This window comes from Lithobates pipiens, unplaced genomic scaffold, assembly GCF_037356315.1.
Source record: "Lithobates pipiens isolate NorthernLeopardFrog02 unplaced genomic scaffold, aLitPip1_a1.2 Scaffold_8, whole genome shotgun sequence".
Classification (NCBI taxonomy): Eukaryota; Metazoa; Chordata; class Amphibia; order Anura; family Ranidae; genus Lithobates; species Lithobates pipiens.
In genome coordinates, this window is record NW_027507903.1 from 170,391,319 (window position 1) to 170,404,208 (window position 12,890).

General features: G+C 40.6%; 1 protein-coding gene across 11 annotated transcripts in view; it reads left to right on the forward strand.

Annotated features, from left to right (window-relative positions):
• MAGI2 (membrane associated guanylate kinase, WW and PDZ domain containing 2) overlaps nucleotides 1-12,890 on the forward strand; it is a 1,006,736-nt gene that overhangs the window by 952,934 nt on the left and 40,912 nt on the right. For all 11 annotated transcript variants that reach the window (XR_013271122.1, XM_077474033.1, XM_077474035.1 and 8 more), the window contains one exon: nucleotides 3,989-4,127. Coding sequence is in view for 10 of the 11 variants with exons in the window: in XM_077474033.1 (XP_077330159.1) it covers nucleotides 3,989-4,127 (139 nt within the window). In the remaining variant the exon portion in view is untranslated. The remainder of the gene's footprint in view (nucleotides 1-3,988; nucleotides 4,128-12,890) is intronic.

A 12,890-nucleotide genomic window follows, 5' to 3' on the forward strand; every position in this document is an offset into this window, starting at 1 on the left:
CCCTAAATACCCATACCTCTCATGAATGAGTATGGGATATATAATATCCTTTATTAAAACCAGCCTGAGGACCTGGGTGATGCCATTAGCCAAATATGGTCAAAACATCACTCATATCCCCTCAGATTTACAAACAAAATATGGTGGAGAACTGTAATTTAACAGTAGTATTTTTTAAGCCACTTTACTTTTAAAATACCATACCATACTGATGAGCACCTTTGTGTGCAGGTTTAAGGCATTCCCCAATCATGTTGTAAATGATTAATGTATTTTTAATACTGCTCCTTAAGCCACATTAAAAGATCCTTTCCAGGTTACACAGTATTATCTGAAAATGTGTTGCATTTATACATGTCCCTCATTGCAGTGTCGAGCTACCCATGCCTTATTTTTTTAAAGCTTGCAAATTAACCTTGAAAAAGGCCAGTTAAAGAAATACAAGATGCTCAGGATATGCAGCAACCTGGCTGGGCTCGTCGTTTGTCTTGCGAACCAAAACCCAGGTCAATTTGCTCATCTCTAATCAATTTATCTCTATAATGGTATCTTCTTTTGGAGGTAGCCAGCCAAACCTAAAACCATTTATGCATTTGTGTATTTCTATTTAGTTATTAGGCAGCAATTTTTAAAAGAAAATTTGGTGAATTTAGAGTCTAAAAAAACTTCTAAAAGAGAATCTAAGTACAGAAAAACAGGATAAAAAAGAAATAAATACATCCAAAGGCAGATATGTCACATCATTAACTTCCCATCATGCTAGAAACTGTATCTATGCCACTTTCGTGTAGAATGGCATCAATATTCTTGTTTGAAGATACAGCATAAACAAATGAGATATGAATATCTGTCATAGTTCAGTTGTGAGAAAGAAACAAGGAATAATCATATTATACTGTTTCAATACACTTAGATCAAAATGTCAGTTCTTCTCATCTCACTGTGTGTCTTTAGCCTGTGCAGAGTAAAAGAATTGTGCTTATGAGGTAGACATTGTTCCAGTGGTTGGTTACTAGCTATATAGATTTTTTTACATTTTCTGTGTTATTTAATAAAGGTAATAACATTGCAAATGTGAAGTGAAATGGAAATAAGGAGTGTGTACCTTGGGTATTTGTGGGTAGGCTGACCTAAAATTATATTTAATGAAGCAAAGACATTGTTTCAATCAATATGTACCCATCATATTTATCATCACATTTATCATATGTATATTTTATATTTATATATTTATCACCATATTTACGCATCAGAATAAATGTTTGTTTTTGGTTTTTGGAATTTTTTTGCAAGGTAGCAATTGAAGACTTAACTAAAAGAGGTACCGTATTTATCGACATATAACACTTACAGGCGTATAACACGCACCTTCATTTTAGGAGGGAAGTTTCAGGAAGAAAACTAAAATATTAAATAAAGAATTTTGAAGCAAAATAAGGGTCAGTGCCCATCAATTCAGCCTCACCATTGGCCATTTGCAGCCTGATCAATGCTATCTGCAGCCTCACAATTGCCCATCAATGCAGCTTGATCAGTGCCCATCTGCAGTCTGATCAATGCCCATATGCAGCCTCACCATTGTCATGAATGCAGCCTGATCAGTGCCCACCTGCAGCCTCATCTCAGATTATTGCTGCTTCAGAGGGGATGGGGGGGCGGGATGGGTGCCGTCAGATTACATACAGCGAGACTCTCCTGTCTACTCAGCGGCCTCCTGGATCGGCTTCTATGATAGACAGAGCACTAGTCCAATGGCAGCCCAGGAGAGGGGACTTCCTATTACAGAGGTTGCTGAGTAAGCAGGAGATTCTTGCTGTATGTAATCTGATGTCGCTCATCCCGCCCTCCTCCTCGTTCCCTCCTAGGCAGCCCAAATTGTAGTATCGGCATATAACATGCATACACTATTTGCACCCGATTTTCAGGGTGAAAAGGTGCGTGTTATAAGCCAATAAATACAGTAAGTCCTGGACTGTAAAAGCTCTAAAGCTGGTTCACCTCTATGTGGGTGATTGCCGATTCGGGTCCTCATCTGTTCCCAAAGCCACAACCACCTGTATAGAAAAACACAGGAGATGTGTGCTGGTGCCATTAATGCTAATGGCATGCTGCTCTCACACTGGGAAGTGCACTTCACTTGTGGTTTCTGTACGAGCTGCAATTCCAAAAATGGAACCGAGACTTTTTCCCTGGGTTTCAGGAGGCACAGCAGCCCATTTAAACAGATAGACTGCCGTGCCTGCACAAAACATGGCTCACAGAGACACATCAGTGTGAACCAGGTCTCTAAAAGCAGGCAGAAGGGCAAAGGACAAATTGCCAGTATTGCCTATAGTCTTCCTGCAGCAGATCCCCCCCCCCCCATTAATGACTTACCATGGCATTTGCACACTATTTTTCTTTGTAAATGCAGGTTTTTGCTTCTTCATGAGTTAAGGAGAACAGCAAGGGGAACAAAGAGATGCACAGTGGGGACATCACCAAATCTCACTCCAGTTTAGACTAGACTAGACTAGAATAAAGAAATGCAGTACATTAGAATTCACAGTGCAGATATAAAGCACACTCACATACCAGAAAAAGCACTGCTAATTTTTCTGAAGAAATTTAGGATATGAGGTCATTTTTTTCAAGGTACTGCTTAGGCAAAAGTAACATAAATGTTCCAAATAGCATATCAAAGCTTAAACACTTTGTGTGTTTTTGTACAGCAGTTGTATTTGGAGTACAGGTAGCGTGGGTAATATTGGTTGAGTTTGCAACAAATGACTTTGCCAGGTTCCAGATGCCAAAACAACATACTGACCCTTATGCCATGTACACACGACCAAACTTTTCGACTGACTCAATTCCGTCAGACTTTTTGACGAACTTTCATCAAATCGGACTTGTCTACACACAATTATACCAAAGTCCAACGGATTCGGCTATGATGACGTATGACCGGACTAGAATAAGGAAGTTCATAGCCAGTAGCCAATAGCTGCCCTAGCGTCAGATTTAGTCCGCCGGATTAGCATTCAGACGAACGGATTTTTTGACCAAATTCGAGTCCCTCGGAAAGATTTTAAACAAGTTCTAAATCTAAAGTCCGTCTGATTTTTCGACAGCAAAGGTCCGTTGAAGCCCACACATGATCGAATTGTCCAACAGATTTGTTCCGTCGGACCTTTGCTGTCGAAAAGTCCGGCCGTGTGTACACGGCATGAAACACAGGCCTGGCAAATTCATCCCTACTTACAGTAAAGCAGGAACCCTGCATTCAATGCTTATAAACACTTGCAGGACTTTTAATTTTATTTCAACTTGAAAAATAACCTCCAGCTTGGGGTAGAGATTAGATTTGATTAAAAGCATTGCAAGAGACTGTTGCATCTCGACTTTAAAAACAGCTTCTAGCTTGGTGTATTATAGATTAAAGTGAAAGCACTGCAAGAGCCTGTTGCATTTCAACTTGAAAATCAGCCTTCAGCTTGATATATTATAGATGAGATGGGAAGCATTTCAAGAGCCTGTTGCATCTCAACTTGTAAATCCGCCTCTAGATCCATGCATTATAGATGAGAGTGAAAGAATTGCAAAAGCCTGTTGCATCGCAGCTTGAAAATTAGCCTCCAGCTTGGTGTGCTATAAATGAGATGGAAAGCATTGCAAGAGCCTGTTGCATCGCCAAATTGAAAATTAACCTCCAGTTCGGTGTAAAATAGATGAAAGCATAGCTAAAATATTAAAAGCATTGCAATAGTTTGTTGTATCACTTGCCGTTGACAACTCTATTGTACAGCTGAACTTTCTAAAGCTCTAGTTAATTATCTTGAATTACATAGTTTATCAGAGATATAGTTGTCTAAGCCATCACAGTACGTTTGCCTTGATGCTTGACTAAAATGTCATTTTGTAACATGTTGAGCAAAATGTTATTCTTTGAAAACATACATTTTATTAAACTTCTTGCTTTTATTTGATCTCTTTTTTTTCTACTTGACAGGTCGGTGATCAAATCATAGAAATCAACGGGGAAAGCACACGAGACATGACACATGCTAGAGCAATAGAACTCATTAAATCTGGAGGAAGAAGAGTAAAGCTGTTACTAAAGCGTGGAACAGGGCAGGTCCCAGAGTATGGTGGGTTTTCACGTTTCTAATGTATTCTTTGCACATAAACTGTTGAAGAAATGTTCTTACTTTTTATGGAAATGCATTTTTAGCTCAGACTATAAATCATTTATGAGCCCCACAGATGAAAGCCTCCTAAGAAGTCATTGTTTGTGTAGTACAAACACCCTTCACTAAATATTGGCATCTGAGTGTAACAGAAATTAAATCACTCTGCAATTTGTACCTTGGTCCAGAGGATATTATTTTAGCATTTAGGAAAATCTTTTAAACCTAAGTTGCATATTTAAAAGAGATAATTCAAATAGGTAAATTAAGAAAAACTGAAACATGGGTGTCCAAAACCAGGCAGTATTAGACTGTACATAAAAAAACTAGTGTAAAGCAAGACGATTGTAGAAGTCCACTCAGAACCAGACAAAATGTAGCTAAAGTTAAACTCCAGGCAAATATTTAAAATAGATAAAATACATATAATTAAAGTAGAGTTCCACTCCTTAAATTATTTTAGCATTTTTCAGCTGCATTCACATCGATTAATAAAATGTGGAATTTTTTTTTATTTTTTACTCACCTCTTAACCGCTTACCGACCGCCTCACGCCGATATACGTTGGCGGAAGGGCTCGTACAGGCAAACTAACATACCCGTACATGGCCCTTTAAGAGGCAGCCAGCGGGCGCGTGCGGCAAGCTCCGTGAGTCAGGTCGTGGGTCTCAGGGACTCAATCGCCATGGGTGGGGATACCCGCGATCGTCTCACGGGGAGGAAGAACGGGGAGATGCTAATGTAAACAAGCATCTCCCCATTCTGCCTAGTGACAGTGTCACTGATCTCTGCTCCCTGTGATTAGGAGTAGAGATCAGTGATGTGTCACACGTAGCCATGCCCCCCCCCACAGTTAGAAACACTCCCCAGGGCACACTTATCCCATACACTGCCCCCTAGTGGTTAACCCCATTCACTGCCAGTGTCATTTAAACTGGAATTAGTGCATTTGTATAGCACTGATTTCTGAATAAATGACAACGATCCCAAAAATGTGTAAAAAATGTCCGATGTGTCTGCCATAATGTTGCAGTCATGATAAAAATCGCTGATCGCCGCCACTACTAGTAAAAAAAAAATATATATTAATAAAATGAATAAAAATGCCATAAAACTATCCCCTATTTTGTAAACGCTATAACTATGCACAAACCTATCAATAAATGTTTATTGCGATTTTTTTTACCTAAAATATGTAGAAGAATACGTATCAACCTAAACTGAGGGGAAAAAATGTTTTTATATATTTTTGGGGGATATTTATTATAGCAAAATGTAAAAAATAATGTGTTTTTCTCAAAATTGACACTCTTATTTTGTTTATAGCTCAAAAAATAAAAACCGAAGAGGTGATCAAATAGCACCAAAAGAAAGCTTTATTTGTGAGAAAAAAAGGATGTCAATTTTGTTTGGGAGCCACTTTGCACGATCGCGCAATTGTCAGTTAAAGCGACACAGTGCCGAATCACAAAAAGTGCTCTGGTCAGGAAGGGGGTAAATCCTTCCGGGGCTGAAGTGGTTAATGCATGTTGCTAGGGGGTCCCTCGTAATCTGCCTCCTTACTCACCTCCTCTCCTTACGTCACTTCCCTCAGCACCGGAAGGAAGATTACCTCTTCTCCCTTACTCTAGGCAATCATTTGGGACACGTCACAGGTCCCAGATGATTGCGCGGCCAGTCACAGCGTGCAGCACGGCTCACGCATGAGCACTGGGTGCCCAGCTGTGAAGCCACAGCAAGGCGCCCACAGTTATAATGCCAGCGCCTGGGACAGGTAAGTGTCCGATTATTAAAAGTCAGCTCCTGCAGTATTTGTAGCTGCTGACTTTAAAAAAAAAAATCAAACGGAACTCCGCTTTAAATGTTTTACCCACTAAAGGATTTGTATTTCTGTCCATCTTTTCCTGGAATTTTAACATTTCTGTCACAAAGGACATCCTTGTTATAAAATACAGAAGATTTTTCTCTAATACAGTTAAGTAATGCAGTCTTATCCCTCCCCCAAATTGTGATTAGACAATGAAAGAGAAGCCATAGACTGATGAACTGAGTGCACTGTCACTCTGCTGTCTCCTCCTAAAGCCAATCTGTTTTGTTGCAGTGTTCATGTCCTGTTAGCACATTAACGCTGCAACAAAACAGATTGGCTTTCTGTTCTGCTTCTCCCTCTCCCATTCTTAACTCTGCTGTAGAGAGGCTTGAAAGTGGTTGTCCTTGGTCCCCAACAGTGACTGCATTTTTTAAGTACATTTATATATGTATTATTAAATGCAAAGCTATGTTCATCTGGAGTTCAGTTAATCACCTACTAGGCACTTTCACCCCCTTCCTGCCCAGGCCATTTTTCAGCTTTCAGCGCTGTCACACTTTTAATGACAATTGTGCGGGTCATGCTACACTGTAACCATGTGAAATTGTTATCATTTTATTTACACAAGAGCACATAGAGCTTTCTTTTGGTGAAATGTAATCACTGCAAGGTTTTTTATTTTTTACAAAAAAAAAAAGACCGAAAATTTAGAAAAATAAAAAAGTGTTTCTTAGTCTCTGTCGGTAAATTGTGTAAATACATAATTTTTCTCCTTCACTGATGTGCGCTGATGAGGCTGCACTGATGGGCACTGATGAGGTGGCACTGATGAGGCAGCACTTATGGGCACTGATTGGGAGGCACTAATATGCCACACTTATAGGCACTAAGTGGCACTGATATGTGGCACTGATGAGCACTGATAGGCAGCACTGATGGGTGTCACTGATTGGCACTGATAGACGGCACGGATAGGCATAAATAATGGGCACTGATTGCTGGCACTGCTGGCACTTTATTGTAATCAGGGCACTAATGATCAATGCTCTGATTACTTGTCTTGCTGTCTCCTGCAAGGAGATGCCACTGATCGGCTTTCCTTGCCACACACTCAGTCAGTGTGAGGCGATGAGAGCCGATTACTGGCACTTCAGTGTTTACATGTGACCGCCTGCCATTGGACACAGACGATCACATGGTTAAAGAGCCAAGTCAGCATGGGAGCAGCTGTTTGGGTGCGCCATCATGTGACATCCACCCAGAACAAGAGCTGCACCGTCCCTCTGTCATTTGATGGTGGGTGAGCGGTAAGTGGTTAAAAAAATAGGGTTTCTTGCAGTGTTGTCAATCTCCTGCAGCATTTTTTACTGCCAAAACTTGGAAATTTTACTGACAGAGCACATTTTTTTTTACTGACAACCTGAAAAATTACATAACTTCTATTAAAAACGAAGACAACCAATCTTTAAACAGTATAAACACAATAACAATATAGATAAGACGTAATTTGCCTGGTTTAAACTTAAAAAGTCAACACAGCATAATAAATTATCAGCTCCTGATATTTACAGACAGTTGTAAAAGTTACCCTGCTGCAACATCTCATTAACCACTTCAGCTCCAGAAGGTTTACCCCCCTTCATCACCAGGCTATTTTTTGCTATATGGCACTGCATTACGTTAACTGCCAATGTCGTGGCCTTCCAAAGCTGTACACAAATAAAATTCTTTCCTGCAAATAGAGCTTTCTTTTGGTGGTATTTTATCACCTCTGTGGTTTTTAGTTTTTGCTCTAGAAACAAAAAGAGACCAACAATTGTGAAAAAAAACAATATTTTTTACTTTCTGCTATAAAACACATCCAATAAAATAATGTAAAAAAAAAATAATTTCTTCTTCAATTTAGGTCAATATGTATTCTGCTACATATTTTTGGTAAAAAAAAAAAAAAATCCCAATAAGCGTATATTGTTTTTTTCGCAAAAGTTATAGCGTCTACAAACTATGGGATATTTTTTATGGAATTTTTATTTATTTAATTTTTTTACTGGTAATGGTGGTGATTGGCAATGTATAGCGGGACTGTAACATTGTGGCAGACAAATCATACACTAAATTACACTTTTTTTGGGGACCAGTGACACCGATACAGTGATCGGTGCTAAATAATATGCACTGTAACTGTACTAATGACACTGGCAGGGAATCTGCCTTGTTAAGGTAGGCAGACCACTGTTCTGTCTGCCTTGGAACCCAATGACCATCAGAAATGCTAACTGGCTCCAGCTGTGTCCAATCAGAGAGGGAGCTAGTTGCCAGCTCCCCAGACCAGGAAGAGAGAAATCACATACAGGTACGTGATTTCATCCAGAGAAGCCACCCCGCTGCAGTAAATGTACATGGGGGGTCCAGAAGCAGTTAAAGACAGCAAAAGGCTATTTTTTCCAGGATGTTTTTCCAGGCACAAAGTACTCCTGGCAGGGCCTTAGACCGAAGGTATAAACATTCACTATGTTTTTATTTTCTAAATCACTGATCCAGAGCAAGCATGCAGATTAAAAGTCATAGCAAAGTCAGAACTTCTACTCTGAGTATTTGCTCTATGATAGTGGCTTCATAAATGCTGAAGCTATTGGATCAACATTACAGCTAGACAATTAATAAAAGAGAAGTTATCAGTTGAAGCCTCCATATTCTCTCAATACATGTTGGGACAATCCCCCCATGTGTAGCCTCCGGCGGACTTTTTTTACCCAAAAGTACGACGGACTTAGAAAGTAGTTTTGCACTCCAATCTTTCCGTCGGACTCGCATTTTGGCGGACAATCCGGCCGTGTGTATGCCAGTCCACCGCACTTTTGAAATGAAGCCGCGGTGGCCCGGCAAAAAGAACCGAAGAGGGGGACAAGACCCCCGAAGAAGGGGACAAGACCCCCGAAGTCGGAAGAAGAGGGCGGCGGCGAAGAAGAAAGCCGGGCTCCTCCGCTAGCAAAAGAGCTAGAAGAAGATAGCGGAGGAGTCCGGCGAGAAGAACCCCGAAGACGGAAGACCCCGGAGCTGTGCAATAAACTATTTTAACCCTTGTGTGTTGTTTTTTTTTACTTTTTTTTACAGGTGAATGGGTAGGGGTACATTGTACCCCATACTCATTCACATAGATGGGGGGCCAGTATCCGGGGGCCCCCTTATTAAAGGGGGCTCCCGAAATTCGATAAGCCCCCCCGCCCGCAGACCCCAACAACCAACGGCCAGGGTTGTCGGGAAGAGGCCCTTGTCCTCATCAACATGGGGACAAGGTGCTTTGGGGTGGGGGGCCGCGTGGCCCCCCTTCCCCAAGGCACTCCCCATGTTGAGGGCACGCAGCCTGGTGCGGCTGAGGAGGGGGGGGGGGGCGCTCGCTCGCCCCCCCTTTCCTGGCCGGCCGGGTAGCGTGCTCGGACAAGGGTCTGATGTGGACCTGGGGGGGACCCCCACGCAGATTTTTTTCGACGTTGGGGTTCCCCTTTAAGTCCATACCAGGTGACGGGGCCAGCGACGCCTCCTTCACTGGCCCCGGCTACCAGGAGATGCGCTTGAAATGAGCGGACTTTCCTCCGCGTGTGTGGGCGAGTCCGTTCATTTCAAAAGTACGGCGGATAGTTCGGCAGACTTAGTACGCCGTATTAGTCCGCTGAAAAAGTGCCGTGTGTGGGCAAAAAGCTAGTTCGGAAAGTCCGGTGGACAATCCGGCGGGAAGTCCTCCAGACTAAGTCCGCCGGATAGTCCGCTACATGTGTATGCGGCATAACATGTTTCTTCTCACTTTAAATAGTTGAGCTGAGCCAAGCTAGCCCATAGGAACTATTTTCTTTACTAGTTGCTGCAGTCAGCATTGTATAAACTGTATGTAGCATCTCCTAAATACAGTATGCACCTCTGTATTCCAGCACTGTTTGGCTGCTCCCAGCATTGTACAAGTGAGCACCAACAACAATTCCTGGTGTTAGGTTTAGAGGAAAAGCTTATTTGTACATTTTCAGCCACCCGCTTCCTAAACTGAGGCTAAATTGTCTATAGGTTCTATTTAAACATCTACACAACTGTCACTAAAAACCAGGACAGAAAAAATAATTACTCCCGTGCTGGTGAAGGCATTGTTAATATGAAGTGTTAGTGCTATTTAAAACAATAGAACTGGAGAAACTGATCGTACGTGTCCCGCTACCTAGGCTGACCAGGGGTGGTCTGAAGGAGACTGTGTGGGAAGAGTGGATGGAAGGCATGTGATCAACTGTTTGCATCTAAATCATACAGTTTATTCATGTATAATGGAATACATACATAAAAATATATATACTACGTGATGTAAAAGATAGGTTACAAAATATACACTTAAAAGGTTAAAAGTAGGACATGCCCATACAAGGGCAAGTACTTAAAAGGAGGCTGAAGCGTTTCGAGGATAACCTCTTCATGAGAGCCTTAGAAACCGGAACAGAGTCTGTGTAAACCGGTAGACCAAAATAAAACAACATGGAAAGGAGTGGTTAGTTGGGAGATATATCATGTGATGATATAAATCAAATAGAGATCACATATATGTATAATTATACATATATGTCACATATATGTATAATTATACATATATGATCTCTATTTCATTTAGAGCACTGCAATGTAGACTGGTATAGAGCTAGGAGAACTACTCATCGCGTGATATATCTCCCAAATAGCCACTCCTTTCCATGTTGTTTTATGTTGGTCTACCGGCCTCATTTTAAGTACTTGCCCTTGTATGGGCATGTCCTACTTTTAACCTTTTAAGTGTATATTTTGTAACCTATCTTTTACGTCACGTAGCATATATATTTTTATGTATGTATTCCATTATACATGAATAAACTGTATGATTTTGATGCAAGCGGTTGATCACACGCCTTCCATCCACTCTTCCCATACACTAAAAACCATACATGATTTAGTTAAGATAAGAGTTCCTATCATCTCTTTTTTGGTAAAATAATACATTTAGCAAAAACTGTGCAAAAGCCAGTATTATATTATCCATTTAGTTAAAAGCATTCTGTCTAAAAAAAAAAAAATGGATGCACATCCCTGCCCAAAATAAAGTGTGATTCCGGGTCATACTTTTTTCTAGTTTTGTATAAAGTAGAGAAGGGTTAGGACTTCGTACCACGTTGACTACAGAGGCAATGAGAGGAAAACACCCAATCTGGTTATAGATATAGAGGTTCTAACTGTTACGATCTCTACTAAACCAAACCATTGTTGCTAATATATCTGCTTTCGGTAGAAAAGATTTTCACTAATTTCCAGTCCAAAGATTATATAGGATGTGAGTGGGAATGTCGTCAATGAGGCAATGAACAATCCAATCAAGGTTTTGAATAGCTACCTGTTGTCTCGGGGCACAGAAAAAGGACAAGAGCCCACTAGACTAAAATAGATTTCTTTTATACTTTGAAAAGTACTTAAAATGCACAACCCACTAATTTCCCATTGGTTTTATTGAAAGTATAAAAATCAGACACCTGGCACTTTTGAAAGAACAGAAGGATTTACAGCCCCATTGTTTTACTTGACAAGTATACTATTTTTTTTTTGGGGGGGGGGGTTGACATACCTACCCTTTTGCCCCAAATTTTAACCTCACTGGAGCACTATACTGCAAACAGCTATTATCAACTGAATAATTATGCCATTATTTCTCACCATCAAAATATAACCAGCTAAAACTAGGCACAAAGACATATATCAGATACCACTGTTCTGTCACATATAGTGAAAGTACACCCCTGTGTGAAGCAAACCCAGGATAATCTGCGGACATGCTGGGCTCTGGATGCTCTGCCTGTGTAGAAAGGCTTTGAAAAGTTGTATATGATAAGCTGATAAATATGCACATCATTTTACATGCATAAAGTGTAAACAAAGACTTAGCTGAAATTGCATTGGTTAGTGTTCTTAATATAAGTGGGTCAAAATGCAGTTTTCTTAGGGATGTATTTAAAGGTAAAACATTTAAATTTGAGGGTTTTCTTTTGGATGTGTTAATATTCATAGACAATTTACTTTCACCTTGATGGGTGGTATGTGCTCATGCTGAAACTATGAATATCATTTTCTTCAGCTTGCATGATTCCTGTGGTGATGAACCTTAGGGTTCTGTTAGTGAAATAATCAAAAACTCGCACAAATAGGTATATATTCATTTACATGGATTCATGGTTGATGTCTTTAACAAGCTAAGCTGCTTCCCGCCTAGGGGAATTTATTTGTAAAAATAATGCTTTCCTTGGAATCATATGTTACTTGTACCTGCATGCAAACCTTACTTGGTAAAGTTTATTTTCTCAAATAAATCTTCAACAGATATTTTAGAGATCCAGCTTGAATCAGAAGTATAAAACCAGAGCATTAATATTTCCTGGTTATTTTTTTCTGTTGCTCTGAATATTATTTTACAGCCTCCCCCCCCCCCCCCCCCCAATGCAGCAGGTTCATTACAAGACTGCATGCAGAAAGGTAGCATGTCTTTGTAAGCGATGCTTGAATAAGCCCAGATTTGTGTCCTTGTTTCTATTGGAACACTCAGAGTTATGGAAGTAAATAAAAGGTGCAAAACACTTGTAGCTCTAATATAACCCTTAAAAGTTAGTCCATGGTAACAGTAATGCTGTGTACACACGATTGGACTATCCGGCGGACTTTGTCTGGTGGACCAGAGTCCGCCGGACAATCCACCCGTGTGTGGGCTCCATTTTTGACTTTTTCTTCCCAAAAGTCCAAAATTGTTGCCGCACTGCCATTGTGGCCAGGGAGAGCGTCGTGTCAACATCGCAAGGAAGATGAAGAAGAGAAGAAGAAGGCGGCAGTGACAGAAGACTGGGCCAACGCTAGTAAAAGAGCTATAA